Source organism: Pleurodeles waltl, chromosome 6, assembly GCF_031143425.1.
Source record: "Pleurodeles waltl isolate 20211129_DDA chromosome 6, aPleWal1.hap1.20221129, whole genome shotgun sequence".
Classification (NCBI taxonomy): Eukaryota; Metazoa; Chordata; class Amphibia; order Caudata; family Salamandridae; genus Pleurodeles; species Pleurodeles waltl.
This window is the reverse complement of record NC_090445.1, coordinates 1,114,280,002-1,114,297,477: the sequence shown is the minus strand read 5'-3', so window position 1 is coordinate 1,114,297,477 and position 17,476 is coordinate 1,114,280,002. Positions and strand designations below refer to the sequence as shown.

General features: G+C 43.2%; 1 protein-coding gene across 2 annotated transcripts in view; it reads right to left on the bottom strand.

Moving 5' to 3' along the window:
* Window positions 1-17,476, bottom strand: part of DNAJC16 (DnaJ heat shock protein family (Hsp40) member C16) — a 332,457-nt gene that overhangs the window by 70,513 nt on the left and 244,468 nt on the right. For both annotated transcript variants that reach the window (XM_069240270.1, XM_069240271.1), the window contains exons 11-12: window positions 3,109-3,185; window positions 2,756-2,836 (exon numbers count right to left, since the gene is read on the bottom strand). In XM_069240270.1, coding sequence (XP_069096371.1) covers window positions 2,756-2,836; window positions 3,109-3,185 — 158 coding nt within the window. The remainder of the gene's footprint in view (window positions 1-2,755; window positions 2,837-3,108; window positions 3,186-17,476) is intronic.

The following is a 17,476-nucleotide window of genomic DNA, read 5'->3' as shown; positions in this document are numbered from 1 at the left end:
CATACAGCACTCACATAAAACCACACCTGAAAGAGCTCCACTGGCTCCCCATCCACAACCTAGAACAACTCAAATGCTTCACCTACACTTTTAAGGCACTACCTAACACTGGCCAGCAAACCTCAACAATCGCACCTGTTGTCACAAACCTTCCAGGCACCTACACTTGTCTAGACTCCTACTTGAAAACATTTCACACATACGGAAAACCTGATCAGGCAATCAAGCCTTCTACATTGCTCATAAAGCTTGGACTGACCTGTTGCTACATATAAAAGACTCCTCCTCACTTCTTGAATTACAAAAGAAGCAGAAGACCTGGATTTTCAAGTCCCACTACGCCCAAGGGTTGGCTAGACTCTTACCTGCTCAGGGCCAGGCTACTCTCTTAGCTGATAGTGAGCTCTTCAATTCTGCACAACATAACACACAATATCGAGTTTGGAAGCAAGACAAAAAAGTACGTTTATGCCCTTGTTACTTTCGGGAGGGGTAGCGCCTGATTTAAATCTGGTGGCAAGGAAAGAAAGGAGCTAGCATCCGGGGCAGCTGGGGGGAAGCTTATATGTGACTCTACATGTCATTTCCGAAGCAGAACAACATTGACGTGGAGCTGCAGCCATACGATGCCACCTACTGAGGTGCTGGGGTAATGCTTGAAAGTTTCTAGACCCAGTCTGACATCCAGGAGAGTATTCAAAAGGTGAGGAATCAGCAGTTAGAAGTATCTATCAGAAACAGGTTTACACACAGGTGTGACACTTGTGGGCTTTTATACTAGAAAAAAAGACCCAAACAAAAATAAATATCAATGGCTTCAGACAGTAGACAGGCAAGCATTTATGCCACCAATATGCCGATGGTATAGTCCTCATGGACGAAACAGGCCCTGGAATTGAGAAGCCTGTCATATATATGAGCACTTATTGTGAGAGAAACCATTTGGCACTTAACATTCACTAAACAAAAATTGATGCTTTTTGGTTCACAGCTTAAGAAAATAGGACCGTGGTGGTTTGAAGAATGAATAGCAAGATTCAGCAGTATAAATATTTTAGCGGTCGCTTCTAGGCAAGCGCAGGCTATCTAACACTTGGTATCGGTGAAAAACAGGTAAAATCTTTAATTTTACCTAATGTTGTCATACCAGTAAAAAGTCAGGCTCCAATTTCAATTTTACAGGTGGTTAAATCTAAGCTCCTACAAACAGTATGTTATGAGGTTGTGGCTTTTCCCTTTAAATACTGCTCCTACTACAGTGCAAGACCTAATTTAGGATACATTGTTTCGAACACATTTTACTAGTGTTAATAATTCTTGCCCTTTGGCCTAAATTCATAGTAAATTCATTGGATTCTCTTAGGTTATAGCATATTAGAACTACATGGTTTCTTTCGAACGTCTTAAACAGATAGTGACTAGACAAGTTTAAAGGATGTCCTTGTATGATGTCAGGCTTGAACTTCTAAATCACTTCCATAAAGTATTATATAAAGAGGTCTTCATTAAGCAAAGCCCTTTACTAAAAGAAATGATTCCTTTACACTATGAAGCACATTTCATTCCGGCAAATGTGGGCTTTCGGGACATAAGGGAGCTTACTCCATCATGTAAGGTGGAGAGCTTGGCGATTTTGTGGTTACATAAAGAAATTTTTCTCACTGCGTCATTTGGCCCACCCATTGTGATCGATATGCTTTCATTTGCTGCCTTGTAGTGTAAGTAGAATTAAGTCAACTAACCAACTGGTTGATTTTGAAATTGAATGTGAATCAATGACAGCAGCAATTAAGAGTATCAATAACCCCAGACTGTGTCTACATTTGGTGTTTACACACTCCTGAAAGCCTTGTTGTAGTAACCCCAAGTTCAGATGCTATTTGTGAATTATTCAACGTTCTCTACAAAGGCTGCTAGGATACAATTGATTTCTGGCTTGTATTCTGCTACTGTGTGTTATTTTAAGTGCTCGGAGCTAGCTTACAAGCATTATTGCTGGCCAGTTTGTGGGTGCACAGAATGTGGGTAGTACTTCTAGTATTAGAGTAGGAAAAATACATCTTTTGTTTGAAATGTGCGTTAACAAGAAATATCCAGTCATTAAAATAGTTAAAGAAAGCAATCGGGGGACCAGAGTATTTAGGAGTCTATTTGTCTCTTTGGTTTGGTAGATCTTGCACTGAAAAAGCTAAGCATGACAGCTGAAAGATTACAGAATTCATAATTGGGTGTGATGTATTCAAGGTAGAGATTCTGCGAAACAGCCAGATAGTTCTGAACGAGATTCAGCATGCTAGAGATATTTCAATAAAACTAAATTTCATGTTTTCATTAGTGATCGACGTACACCAATTTATAGGGCTGGTTTTGCTAACGGCATAACAAATGTTTCTTCGTTGCACCACTGCACTCATAACCAGTCCCCTTGGAAGGCTGAATAACCACAGAAAGAAAACCACAAAATAATGACTGTGCTACAGACAATGAAATGCTTAATGCAGTTGGAGAAACTTAAAACTCCAGTTAATATGATGTTCAGAATGCAGTGAAAAATAGCAAAATAGGTTATCAGGGATGATCAATTAAAGCTCTGTGTCCCATTTGATGCAAGATTCTAAAAAAATAAAACACACATTATATATTCCAACAAATAAGTACAAAAGTTGATAGGAACAATTATTATTTTATTATTTTAGGGAAGAGTCATCTAGTTTTCTGAATAAAGAAAAAAACACAAACGAGTTACATTACTTACCTGAATGCCTGGACGATAACTGTCCCAAACAGAATAAATAGTGCAGAAAAAATCAATGATAAAAGCGGCATCATTTCCCGCCTAAAAGAGAAAGACATTTCAAATTAGATCAATCTCAATAGACAGTTAAATTCTATGATAGTGGAGACTGATGTCTCACTCTCAGAAACCAACAGCTTTTCACAAACATGGACAATAAAACACTCTATGGCAGCGGTTGAAAACTTATCTCTATCACAAACTTGGATCAAATATCTATTTAACATTCTATGTACATTTCATTTCAATAGTATTTTACACCCTTTTAGTTCATCTTTCTACATAAGAGAATTGTACAAGGAAAACATATTCACCAGTTATTATGGAGCAGACTGTCCCAACACTCAGCCCAATATTCGGCTGCAGTATATAACCATCGGAGGAAGAAGACCTGTGAATAAAACAAAGCACACAAAAACAATCAGAGCTGAGGTACACTGGGGACATGATCGCTGCCAGGGAGCAGAAGGAATCAACGCAGAACAAGGACAATTCCTATTGTTCAGGTGTGGGTATCTATTGCTACTGACTGTCCAAATCTCAACAAGGCAGACTCAGACTTTCAGTTTCATGAGGCTGATGAACATTGAACTTCTTAAGTGGGTGATTACAAAACCCATTATTTAAGTTTAAGAAATACTTTGTTTATTATGTGTGGCATATAAACAGTCATTATTATCATTCGAAGAAAGAAACCATATCTCACAATAAAACCAAAAAGCAAAGGGAGGACTGTAGTTACTTGATTAGAAGGCGGCTGTTTAACAAAATACTCTCTGCAAATGATTTTCTGAAAGCTGTCTTCTTGCACATAACTCATGTAAAACTACAATCCACTGCCCGACAAAATGTAGATTTTTTTTTAGGTGGCTCTTACTTGAGCTCCAGGCACTGCCACAATGACTTCAGACAAAGGGCTTTGTAATTGTTCTGTTCATATGTGGCATGTGTAGTTTTCAAAGGTGCCAGAGCTAGAAGTCCAACCTACCTGAATTTTCCTCTCTACAACAAAGACGTGGTAAAGCAATAGGAAAAAAATTACCAAAATGTGTTTAATTTTTTTTAATCCACTATCCTTTGAAGAAGCGCAACGGCAAAGAAGAAGAGCCATCTATTCTATTAAGAAAAAAACGTTATTATACATCCTCAGAGACATCAGTGATAAAGAAGTCATGGTTTACATTTTAAAATTGGATAAGAATTTGCCTGAAAACCACCACAGAGATGGAAAAAACCAGCACGACAAAACATTGATAGTCAGTGCAGTAATACCTCACGAAAGTGCCCTCCAAAGGCGATTAAGAAAGGCTGCACAGATTATGAAGGGAACTATTCCCTCGATTAACAAAACCCCGAAAATCAAATAAGGAAATACAGAGTGAGTATTGTTGACAGTAAGTGCCAGAGAGGATTCTCTGCACTGAATTCACTTCAAAACTTTTCATAGTAGCACAGGGTACCATAGGAAGTATTATGGGCTGAATACCATAGGCGTGTAAATAAAGGAAGTGGTAATCTTTAGAAACATCCCGAGCAGCCCCTATGAGGGCCCGTTACGTGTTTATCTGCTCTTCTGTGTTTTATTAAAACAAATAAATTGTGGGTACAAAAAAAAATCCCAGTATTCCTATTCTCTTACATAAAAACTGCAGTCATTGAGAATTTAGGAACAGGGTAGGAAAATAGGAACTGAACTCTTACAGCACATCAATCAGAGTACATGTTGCACATAAGGACTAGGCAGTCTCAGGCGACCTCTAGACCAGATGGAAAGAGCTGGACACCAAGTCAGAAAGCACAATATTTGTAGGCTGGTTTGCAAGAATTTCCACATTGTACTGAATTAGAAAGTCGCTCCAAAGCAGAAAAACAACCAGACGGCAAATGATGACAACCACTGGATCAGGAAGCCAGTTTTTTTTTTTTTTTTTTACCAAGCCTGAGATGGCTAAGTTCACATCTGCTCTTGAAATCAGTGTTTCAAGGTAATGTAAGGAATTAATAACAAGGAACTAGCATGTACAGATCAGTCCAAGAAAACAAACTCAGAGAAAACTGGCTCCCCTCAACTCCAGCTGAGCAAAAGATCTACCACTTGTGACTTACTGTGGGTGCAAATAGAGCTGGTTAGTGAATCACTCAGAAGCAGATCCCAGTTCTTTTGCCACTTGTTGGAAGACGTCAGCCTGCTGCGATAGTAGTAACATTTTGCCTCAAGGCCCAGAACCGTATTTGCTTAACTTTCATAGACATATAACAACTAAAACCGCCTTTCTTGGTTGCCAATTGGTCCAAATGAATCAACCTCACTCCCAGTATAGTCAAGTGGAACCTGCTGACTGACAAGCACTTGTGCTTACCAATCTCACAGGGTATTTAGGTATACATGACCAAGTCTTCTGAGGGAAAGCTGGTCTTAAGCCTTCCCCATTCAATGGGTTCTTTTTTAAAGACCACTCAAGGAGTCAACTCTGCTGACACCTAGGTCCAAGGTTATCTCCTTCACCAACTTTGCATAATTTAGTAGCTTGCAACTATCAGTGATGCATGCTACTTGGACGGGATAGAACTAACAAGGTCTTGAGCAGCAAGGTTTGAGGCTGAACTGACTGGAAAAAATATTGTGGCTGGTGGGATGGGGGTGACCAAAGTCTTTGCTCTACAGTTGGATTTAAACTTGCAAATCTGTCATGAAAAAGGGTTAAAAGACAAATACCCCATAGAGCTTTTCATGGCCATTTTACAGGAAATGTTATGACTCATCTGCTTCTTTACTAAAGTTACTAATGTGACATATCTCTAAGAACAAAGGACAGATCCTAATTCTGCTCTGCCTCCAAGCATGACTACTTAGTATCTAGTCCATCTTGATCAGCTGTCTTAAATCATAAAGGATATAGCAGGTCATATGTGCAAACGTTCTTTACACATGATTTAAGAAAAATGTTGTCTTCTCCCTATCCATCTACCAGAAGCCAGTGTTGTAGTGAGGCAAGACGAGTCAAGCATTTTGGACCTGAATGGTAAATTGCCGTAGAATAAAACTGCAAAACAATGCAGTTTGTTTGATTACCTGTCTTGGAGGAAGCAGGGAGAATACATTGAGTCAGGGACACAAGGACTGTATAGGCCTGTCTGTAAAGAAGAAGATGGAGCACCAGCATCTTAGAAGTCAGTGTGTTTTGCCGAAATGATGGATCTTCAAGCTCAGGTCTGTATTTGCTTGTTGCTTTTCTTTTCTTACAGCAGATGTAAAAGGCTAAAAACATGGCTAGTAACAGCTACACTATAAAGAATGGTTGGGGAAATACTTTAGGATTACAGTGGTCCATCTATTCTAGCTTCCGTGGTCTACACTTAAATAAGCAGGGCCACTGTTGCCTTTGTCAAAACAGTGAAGAATACTAAAAATGATACCCAACAAGTTTCTGGGCACAAAGTCAATCCACTGAAGTATAGAAATACAGGAACAGGTTTGCATCTGTAAACACATGTGGTGAAAGCTTTGCTGCGTAATCTGTATTTGGAGGCTCAAAATTATAATGTCATGATTGTCCAGCTGATCTGTCTTCTACACTGTTTGAAATAATCTGAAGTATTCAGACAATAGGGTGTTCTTATACCTGAGCCTACAAATAGGAGACCGGGTTCCTTAAAGACTCAGATAGCGTAAAAAGCAGAGCCAAAGGAGATTCTTGGAATCATACAAGTGGTGATGCCCAATAAAAGGTTTTAAAACTAGCAACACAGTAAGCAAGACTGTTAGATCTGGCATCCTTGGCGTGGTTCCCCTAACTTTTTGCCGTATGACCTCCTGTGCTCGGATTCATTTTTGCTGACATTTGGGATTCTGGGCACTTTTGACTGGTGCTAAATTGCAGGTGCTCTGTATTCTAAAACATGGTAACCTTGTCTTCGTCACAAATGGCATATTTAATATATCTGTAAGTGCGTAGTAAAACACACTTTATGTGCACAGGGCCTGTAAATTAAATGCTACTAGTCTGCCCATTGCACTAGTCGGGCCACCCACTACAGTAGCATTTCAAACATGTATTAGGCCTGCCACTGCAGAGTCCGTGTGTGTAGTTTAAACTCCTATTTCGACTTGGCAAGTGTGCCCACTTGCCAGGCCCAAATCTTCCTTTTTATTACATGTAAGTTACCCCTACGTTAGGCCCTAGTTAGCCTCAAGGACAGGGTGCAGTCCATCCAAAGTTGGATGTACTTTCAAGTTTAGCATATCAAGATAGTGAAAAACTCTTAATTTGTTTTTCACTATTGCAGGGACTCTCTCTCCTGTAGGATAGCATTGTGATTACTTTAAAGCATCTTTGAAGTGTAATTTCCAATTTGGAAAAGATAAAAATATGGAGTGGTGTCTGGACTCACAATTTAAAATCACAACTAATGGTGAAGTCAGGTTAAGTCTGAAATTGCCACTTTTAGAGAGCTGGCATTTTCTTTCCTTAACCATTCTGTGCCATTCTTAACCTGTCTCTGAATATATGTCTGGGTTGGGCTGGGTGACAGCTACACTTTGTGAATTGGCTCTAGACAGCAACAAACACAGGACACTCAGCCTCATCTGTATTTATCTGCATACTGATGGGTCTTCCTGAGCAGAGGGAAAGGGAAGGGTTGACACTTGGTGTCCTGTCTCCACACAAAGGACGGATTACTCCCACAGATAGCCTGGCATACAGGACTAGGATGAAAGGTTCCCATGTGTACTTCAGAGGACCCATTTGAAGTCTCCCCCACATCAAAGATCTTTTTGGTATAAGTACTGGACCCCCCAAACACCAGAAAATCAGACCTCTACTGGAACCAAGGACATTCTGCCAGGAATAATGTCTGCTGTGCTGCCAGGAGGGACTGCCACTCTGCAACTGTTTTGCTGTCTTAGCCTACTACTGCTGTGTGCTGTATTATAGGAGGGACTGACACTTTTTTGCTTGCTCTGCTGTGTCAACCTGCTGCTTCTGTCCTGCCATGAGAAGAACTGGAATCACTCTCCATCCTTGAACCCAAGAGTCTCTAAGGTCTTGTGGACATCCCCGTTTTCCTGATGTCTCAGGGACATCAAAGACCGCCTGCAACTTAACGACCACTGCTGTGGGAGTACAACTACTTTGACCCACTAGAACCGCGCTCTACAGTTCAGCGCCTGCTGGGGAGTAATTGCTAACCATATTTTTTCCCAGGATACACTCCCAGCAGTTCATCACCAGCTTTGTTGGCCCATGAACTCATCTGACTACAAGCAATGATCTCCACTGCTCAAGACCACCTATTCTTCGTCTGCAGAGCCGCTGCAGCGCAGAGGGAAGCCGGCAAGTGAAGACCTTTGCATTCCCTAGGAGATCCTGGGCTGCCTCGTGACGGGGTAAGCCTCTCCCATCACTTGAACCTGCATGCCAAATTGGCACCTGCGTCTTGCCATCCCCACAATGGACACCCGACTGAGCAGCAGAAAACTGCTATCAACTTCAACAAGGGCGTTCCAGACTGCCTCGTCTCCTGTGTAGCCCCAGTGACTTGGGAAACCGCTCCAGAGCACAATGGGCCTGCCGACAACCCAGACTCCAGGTGCGGAGAGTAGGAGGGACCTGACTTGCTGATTCAGACGAATCCCCTGCGTGCCCGGTGCCGAGGGCAAATTGACTGAACCTTGCCCTCCAATGTCCCTGCCGACAATGTGTCCCCTTCACAGGGAAAAGTTTGTGATTTCACTCCTTGTTTGCTATCTCGTGGAACACACTCTAGCACTGCTAGCAGAGTGGATTTCCTAAACAAAGATGCATTTCAGCCATTCTGTTACACTGTGAAGCCTGCCCTAACTTTGCTAGCATTAAACCGTCTTCTTGCACTAATTACACTAGTAACTTTGTGAGGAGGGAGTGATTATTACACATTGTGCAACAATTAATGAATTGAAAATGTCACTTACCCAGTGTACATCTGTTCGTGGCATCAGTCGCTGAGATTCACATGGTATGCATGAGCTCGCCATCTGGTGTTGGGTCGGAGTGTTACAAGTTGTTTTTCTTCGAAGAAGTGTTTTTGAGTCACGGGACCGAGTGACTCCTCCTTCTGTGCTCATTGCGCATGGGCGTCGACTCCATCTTCGATTGTTTTCCCCGCAGAGGGTGAGGTAGGAGTTGTACTATAGTAATAGTGCCCGCGCAATGAAAAATGTAAGTATGTACCTATTAAAGGATTAAATAATATATATACAAATGTTCAAAATTGAAGGTAACTTCTGAACTGCTACAGGCTTCCGGGGAGGTGGGTGGGTCCATGTGAATCTCAGCGACTGATGCAACGAACAGATGTACACTGGGTAAGTGACATTTTCAGTTCGATGGCATCTGTCGCTGTAGATACACATGGTATGCATAGACTAGTAAGCAGTTAGTTCCCCATAAGCGGTGGTTTAGCCTGTAGGAGTAGAAGTTGTCTGAAATAGAGTTCTTAATACAGCTTGACCTACTGTAGCTTGTTGTGCGGATAGCACATCTATACAGTAGTGTTTGGTGAATGTGTGAGGCGTAGACCAAGTGGCTGCCTTACATATTTCCTGCATTGGGATGTTTCCTAAAAAGGCCATTGAAGCACCTTTTTTCCTTGTTGAATGTGCCCTGGGAGTAATGGGCAGTTGTCTTTTTGCTTTAAGGTAGCAGATTTGGATGCATTTAACTATCCATCTGGCTATACCTTGTTTTGATATTGGGTTACCTGCATGAGGTTTTTGGAATGCAATAAATAGCTGTTTAGTTTTTCTGATGTTTTTTGTTCTGTCAATGTAGTACATTAATGCTCTTTTGACATCTAATGTATGTAGTGCTCTTTCAGCCACAGAATCTGGCTGTGGGAAAAAAACTGGTAGTTCTACCGTTTGATTTAGATGGAATGGTGAAATAACTTTGGGTAAAAATTTTGGATTAGGTCGTAGGACGACCTTATTTTTATGTATTTGTATAAAAGGCTCTTGTGTTGTGAACGCTTGAATTTCACTTACTCTTCTTAGAGATGTAATGGCGATGAGAAAGGCAACTTTCCAGGTTAGGAATTGTATTCCGCAAGAGTGCATGGGTTCGAAAGGTGGGCCCATGAGTCTTGTTAGAACCACGTTTAGGTTCCATGAAGGAACAGGTGGTGTTCTTGGTGGTATAATTCTTTTAAGCCCTTCTATGAATGCTTTGATAACTGGTATCCTATACAAGGAAGTTGAATATGTAGTTTGCAGGTATGCAGATATTGCTGCAAGGTGTATTTTAATAGAAGAGAAGGCTAGCTTTGCTTTTTGTAAATGGAGCAAGTAATTTACTATATGTTTTGGAGTTGCGTCTAGTGGTTGTATCTGATTATGATGACAGTACCAAACAAATCTTTTCCACTTACTTGCGTAGCAGTGTCTAGTGGATGGCCTTCTGGCCTGCTTTATGACTTCCATACACTCTTGGCTAAGTTGTAAGTGTCCGAATTCTAGGATTTCAGGAGCCAGATTGCTAGATTCAGCGATGCTGGGTCCGGGTGTCTGATCTGTTGGTTGTGTTGCGTTAACAGATCTGGTTTGTTGGGCAGTTTGATGTGTGGTACTACAGACAGATCTAGCAGTGTTGTGTACCAGGGTTGTCTTGCCCACGTTGGTGCTATTAAAATGAGTTTGAGTTTGTTTTGACTCAATTTGTTTACTAGGTAAGGAAGGAGAGGGAGAGGAGGAAAAGCGTAAGCAAATATTCCTGACCAGTTCATCCATAGGGCATTGCCTTGGGATTGCTTGTGTGGGTATCTGGACGCGAAGTTTTGGCATTTTGCGTTCTCTTTTGTTGCAAATAAGTCTATTTGTGGTGTTCCCCAGAGTGTGAAGTAGGTGTTCAGAATCTGTGGGTGGATTTCCCATTCGTGGACTTGCTGGTGATCTCGAGAGAGATTGTCTGCCAGCTGATTCTGGATCCCCGGAATAAACTGTGCTATTAGACCAATTTGATGGTGGATTGCCCACTTCCATATTTTTTGAGCTAACAAGCTTAACTGCGTTGAATGTGTTCCTCCTTGTTTGTTTAGATAATACATCGTTGTCATGTTGTCTGTTTTGACAAGGATGTATTTGTGGGTTATGATTGGTTGGAAAGCTTTTAGTGCTTGAAAAACTGCTAATAATTCTAGATGATTTATATGCAGTTTTGTTTGATGTATGTTCCATTGTCCTCTTATGTTGTGTTGATTGAGATGTGCTCCCCACCCTGTCATGGAAGCATCTGTTATTACGTACTGTGGCACTGGGTCTTGGAAAGGCCGCCCTATGTTTAAATTTATACTGTTCCACCATAGAAGCGAGAGGTAAGTTTGGCGGTCTAGCAACACCAGATCTAGAAGGTGACCCTGTGCTTGAGACCACTGTGAGGCTAGGCACTGTTGTAAGGGCCTCATGTGCAGTCTTGCGTTTGGGACAATGGCTATGCATGAGGACATCATGCCTAGGAGCTGTAGTATTGTTCTTGCTTGTATTGTTTGGTTTGGAGACATGTGTTGAATGACCCTGTTGAAATTGTGGATCCTTTGTGGAGTTGGCGTTGCTACTCCTTTTGTCGTGTCTATTATGGCTCCTAGATATTGCTGTACTTTGCTTGGCAGAATGTTTGATTTTGCAAAGTTGACGGTGAACCCTAGTTTGTAGAGGGTTTGTATGACTTGATTTGTGTGGTTTGAGCATTGTGTGAGCGAACTGGTTTTGATTAGCCAGTCGTCTAGATACGGGAACACATGTATTTGCTGCCTTCTGATGTGTGCAGCGACTACTGCTAGGCATTTTGTGAATACTCTTGGAGCGGTTGTTAAACCAAAAGGCAATACTTTGAATTGGTAATGTATTCCTTTGAATACAAACCTTAGATATTTCCTGTGTGATTGATGTATTGGTATATGGAAATATGCGTCCTTGAGGTCTAGGGTTGTCATGTAGTCGTGTTTTTTGAGCAATGGTAACACTTCTTGTAGTGTGACCATGTGAAAGTGGTCTGATTTGATGAATGTGTTTACTACCCTGAGGTCTAGAATTGGTCTCAGTGTTTCGTCCTTTTTTGGTATCAAGAAGTACAGTGAATAAACTCCTGTGTTTATTTGTGTGCTTGGTACTAATTCTATTGCATTTTCTTGCAGTAGTGCTTGAACGTCTATCTCTAGAAGCTGTGAATGGTATTTTGATAAATTTTGTGATTTTGGTGGTATGTCTGGAGGGAATTGCATGAATTCTATGCAATAACCATGTTGGATAATTGCTAGGACCCATGTGTCTGTAGTTATTTTGTCCCATGCTTCGTAATATTGACGTATCCTCCCCCCCACTGGTGTTGTGTGGGAGGGGTGAGTGACGTGTGAGTCACTGCTTGTTGGTAGTGGTTTTGGGGCTTTGAAATCTTCCTCTATTCCTAGGGAATTGCCCCCCTCTATACTGGCCCCGAAAACCTCCCCTGTACTGTCCCTGGTAGGTGGGCGGTGCGGACTGTGAGGTGCTAGCTTGTGTGGCCGGACCCCGAAACCCTCCTCTAAAAGGTGTTTTGCGGAAGGTGTTATAAGATCCTCTGCTCTGCGGGGAGTAGAGTGCGCCCATGGCCTTGGCAGTGTCAGAGTCCTTCTTGAGCTTTTCTATGGCTGTGTCGACCTCCGGACCGAACAGAAGTTTTTCGTTTACTGGCATGTTAAGCACTGCCTGCTGAATTTCTGGCTTGAAACCAGACGTTCTGAGCCATGCGTGCCTACGGATGGTAACCGACGTATTAATTGTCCTTGCGGCCGTGTCTGCTGCATCCATGGAGGAGCGTATTTGATTGTTGGAAATGTTTTGACCCTCCTCAACAACCTGTTTTGCTCTTTTTTGCAGATCTTTTGGGAGATGTTCAATGAGATGCTGCATCTCATCCCAGTGGGCTCTGTCGTATCGCGCTAGCAGCGCTTGTGAATTTGCGATGCGCCACTGGTTTGCTGCTTGGACAGCAACCCTCTTCCCGGCTGCATCGAACTTCCTGCTTTCTTTATCTGGGGGAGGTGCATCCCCAGAAGTGTGTGAATTTGCCCGTTTTCTGGCAGCCCCTACCACCACAGAATCTGGTGGCAGCTGAGAGGTGATGAATACAGGGTCCGTAGGAGGCGCCTTATACTTTTTGTCCACCCTAGGCGTCACTGCCCTACTTTTAACTGGCTCCTTGAAAATGTCCTTTGCATGGCGTAGCATGCCTGGGAGCATCGGCAGGCTTTGGTAGGAGCTGTGGGTTGAAGAGAGGGTGTTAAATAAAAAATCATCCTCTACTTGTTCCGAGTGTAGTTCCACATTATGGAATAGTGCTGCTCTAGCCACCACTTGTGAGTAGGCTGTGCTGTCTTCCGGTGGTGATGGCCTAGTTGGGTATGTGTCTGGGCTGTTATCAGACACTGGTGCGTCGTACAAGTCCCACGCATCCTGATCTTGGTCATCGTGGCTCATGGCGGTGTGAGCTGGCGAATGTGACGGGGTGTAAGTTGGCGAAGCCGGAGTTACAGGTGGAGGCGAGGGAGGAGGTGTTACCTTTTGTGCTGTTTGTTGCTGAGGAGTAAACTGAAGCGTTCTCTGTCGTTTGACAGGTGGAAGGGTACTGATCTTCCCAGTCCCCTGCTGAATAAAGATACGCTTTTGCGTGTGATCCACGTCAGTGGATTGCAGTTCTTGTTCAAATCTATGTTTCTTCATTTGTGAAGACATAGAATGCTCTTCAGTATAGGAGCCTGAAACAGGGTCTGATGTCGCTTTTTTCGGCTCCGAAAACCCTGTTGATTGTTTTTTCGGCTCCGAGGTAACCTTCCTCTTTTTCTGTGCCGAAAATTCTTGGCCTCTATGGTCTTCGGCGCCACTGTCTCGGCGTCGATCCGTGTCAACACCGAACTCTCGGTGTCGATGCTTCTGTTTAGCACTCTCTCGGTCCCGAGGAGGCTGCGTGCCGGTGTCTCGACCGAAGTCGGACGATCTCGACACTGAATGGGCCTTTTTCGGTGCCGATCGTTGGTCACCGAGAATTTGGGTGGAGCCATGGCCGGTTGGCAGTGGCGTCCCCTGGGCCTTCTTTCCTTTTTTAAGTTCTGATCTCGACGTCTTACTCACAGTTTTTGTAGAGTGTAGCTCGTCGGAGTCTGAATCCTGGATGGAAAAGGATTCCTCCTGTTCCTCTTCTGTCTCGAACTGTCGACGCTCCTTTGGCGTGGACGCCATCTGCAGTCTTCTCGCTCGACGGTCGCGCAGAGTTTTTCGGGACCGGAACGCCCGACAGGCCTCACAGGATTCTTCGCTGTGCTCGGGTGACAGGCACAGGTTACAGACCGAGTGTAGGTCCGTATAAGGATATTTGTTGTGGCATTCGGGGCAGAATCGAAACGGGGTCCGTTCCATCGGCGTTGTTCTCCACGCGGTCGGGCCGACTAGGCCCCGACGGGGTGCCGAAATCTACCCCGAAGGGCACCGAAGCGCTTCGATGTTCAACGCGTCATCGTATGTGTCTATCTCGAACCGGATCGCAACGATACCGTCGAAAATCTTCCGTTTTCAGCTATCTTTCCGTTCCGAAACTCGGAGCGACAGGAACACGTCCGAACCCGATGGCGGAAAGAAAACAATCGAAGATGGAGTCGACGCCCATGCGCAATGAGCACAGAAGGAGGAGTCACTCGGTCCCGTGACTCGAAAACACTTCTTCGAAGAAAAACAACTTGTAACACTCCGACCCAACACCAGATGGCGAGCTCATGCATACCATGTGTATCTACAGCGACAGATGCCATCGAACACATATTTATTTATTGGAATCTTTTTGTTATTTTTGGACAGATAAATAATGAAAATGTCACTTACCCAGTGTACATCTGTTCGTGGCATCAGTCGCAGTAGATTCGCATGTTCTGCAATAGCTCGCCATCTGGTGTTGGGCCGGAGTGTTACAAGTTGTTTTTCTTCGAAGAAGTCTTTCGAGTCACGGGACCGAGTGACTCCTCCTTTTGTCTCCATTGCGCATGGGCGTCGACTCCATCCTCGATTGTTTTTCCCCGCAGAGGGTGAGGTAGGAGTTGAATTGTAGTAATAGTGCCCATGCAATGGAGTGACTAAGTATGCACTTATTTAAGGTTGAGATGATACATATATAAATAATTGAAGGTAACTTCCAAACTGCTACAGGCTCCCGGGGAGGCGGGTGGGCACATGCGAATCTACTGCGACTGATGCCACGAACAGATGTACACTGGGTAAGTGACATTTTCAGTTCGATGGCATCTGTCGCTGTAGATACGCATGTTCTGCAATAGACTAGTAAGCAGTTATTTCCCCAAAAGCGGTGGATCAGCCTGTAGGAGTGGAAGTAGTCTGAAATAATGTCCTTAATACAGCTTGACCTACTGTGGCTTGTTGTGCGGATAACACGTCTACACAGTAGTGCTTGGTGAATGTGTGAGGCGTAGACCATGTGGCTGCCTTACATATTTCTTGCATTGGGATGTTTCCTAGAAAGGCCATGGTAGCACCTTTCTTTCTGGTTGAGTGTGCCCTTGGTGTAATGGGCAGCTGTCGTTTAGCTTTAAGGTAGCAGATTTGGATGCATTTAACTATCCATCTGGCTATACCTTGTTTTGAAATTGGGTTTCCTGCATGAGGTTTTTGAAATGCAATAAAGAGTTGTTTAGTCTTTCTGATGTTCTTTGTTCTGTCAATGTAATACATTAATGCTCTTTTGACATCTAATGTATGTAGTGCCCTTTCAGCTACGGTATCTGGCTGTGGAAAGAACACCGGAAGTTCCACTGTTTGATTTAGATGGAACGGTGAAATAACCTTTGGCAAAAATTTAGGATTGGTCCTTAGGACGACTTTATTTTTGTGTAGTTGTATAAAAGGTTCCTGTATAGTAAACGCCTGAATCTCGCTTACTCTTCTCAGGGAAGTAATGGCGATGAGAAATGCCACCTTCCAGGTTAGGAACTGTATGTCGCAGGAGTGCATGGGTTCAAAAGGTGGACCCATAAGTCTAGTTAGGACAACATTTAGGTTCCATGAAGGAACAGGTAGTGTTCTTGGTGGTATAATTCTCCTAAGGCCCTCCATGAATGCTTTAATGACTGGTATTTTATATAGGGAAGTTGAATAGGTAGTCTGCAGGTATGCAGATATTGCTGCAAGGTGAATCTTAATGGAAGAGAAAGCTAGGTTAGATTTTTGTAAGTGAAGCAAGTAACCCACTACATGTTCTGGAGTTGTGTGTAATGGTTGTATTTGATTAATATGGCAGTAGCAAACAAACCTCTTCCATTTACTTGCATAGCAGTGCCTGGTGGATGGCCTTCTTGCTTGTTTTATGACTTCCATACATTCTTGGGTAAGTTGTAAGTGCCCGAATTCTAGGATTTCAGGAGCCAGATTGCTAGATTCAGCGATGCTGGATCTGGGTGTCTGATCTTTTGGTTGTGCTGTGTCAACAGATCTGGCCTGTTGGGCAATTTGATGCAGGGTACCACTGATAGGTCTAGCAGCGTTGTGTACCAGGGTTGCCTTGCCCAAGTTGGTGCTATCAATATGAGTTTGAGTTTGCTTTGACTGAGTTTGTTTACCAGGTAAGGAAGGAGAGGGAGAGGAGGAAAAGCGTAAGCAAATATCCCTGACCAGTTCATCCATAGGGCATTGCCTTGGGATTGTTTGTGTGGGTATCTGGATGCGAAGTTTTGGCATTTTGCGTTCTCCCTTGTCGCAAACAAGTCTATCTGAGGTGTTCCCCAGAGTTTGAAATAAGTGTTCAGTATTTGGGGGTGAATTTCCCATTCGTGGACCTGTTGGTGATCTCGAGAGAGATTGTCTGCGAGTTGATTTTGTATCCCTGGTATAAACTGTGCAATTAGGCGAATTTGGTTGTGAATTGCCCAATACCAAATTTTTTGTGCTAACATGCTTAACTGCGTGGAGTGCGTCCCTCCCTGCTTGTTTAGATAATACATTGTTGTCATGTTGTCTGTTTTGACGAGAATGTATTTGTGAACTATTATTGGTTGGAAAGCTTTTAGTGCTTGAAAAACTGCAAGAAGTTCTAGGTGATTGATATGCAGTTTTGTTTGCTGTACGTTCCATTGTCCTTGTATGCTGTGTTGATCGAGGTGTGCTCCCCACCCTGTCATGGAAGCATCTGTTGTTATTACGTATTGTGGCACTGGGTCTTGGAAAGGCCGCCCCTTGTTTAAATTTATGTTGTTCCACCACAGAAGCGAGAGGTAAGTTTGGCGGTCTATTAACACCAGATCTAGAAGGTGACCCTGTGCTTGAGACCACTGTGATGCTAGGCATTGTTGTAAGGGCCTCATGTGCAGTCTTGCGTTTGGGACAATGGCTATGCATGATGACATCATGCCTAGGAGTTGTAATACCATCTTTGCTTGTATCTTTTGTGTCGGATACATGCGTTGTATGATGGTGTTGAAATTTTGAATTCTTTGTGGACTTGGAGTGGCTACTCCTTTTGATGTGTCTATTATGGCTCCCAGGTATTGTTGTACCTTGCGTGGCCGAATTTTGGATTTTGTGAAATTGACGGTGAACCCTAGTTTGAAGAGGGTTTGTATGATATGATTTGTGTGATTTGAGCACTCTATTAACGAATGGGCCTTGATTAGCCA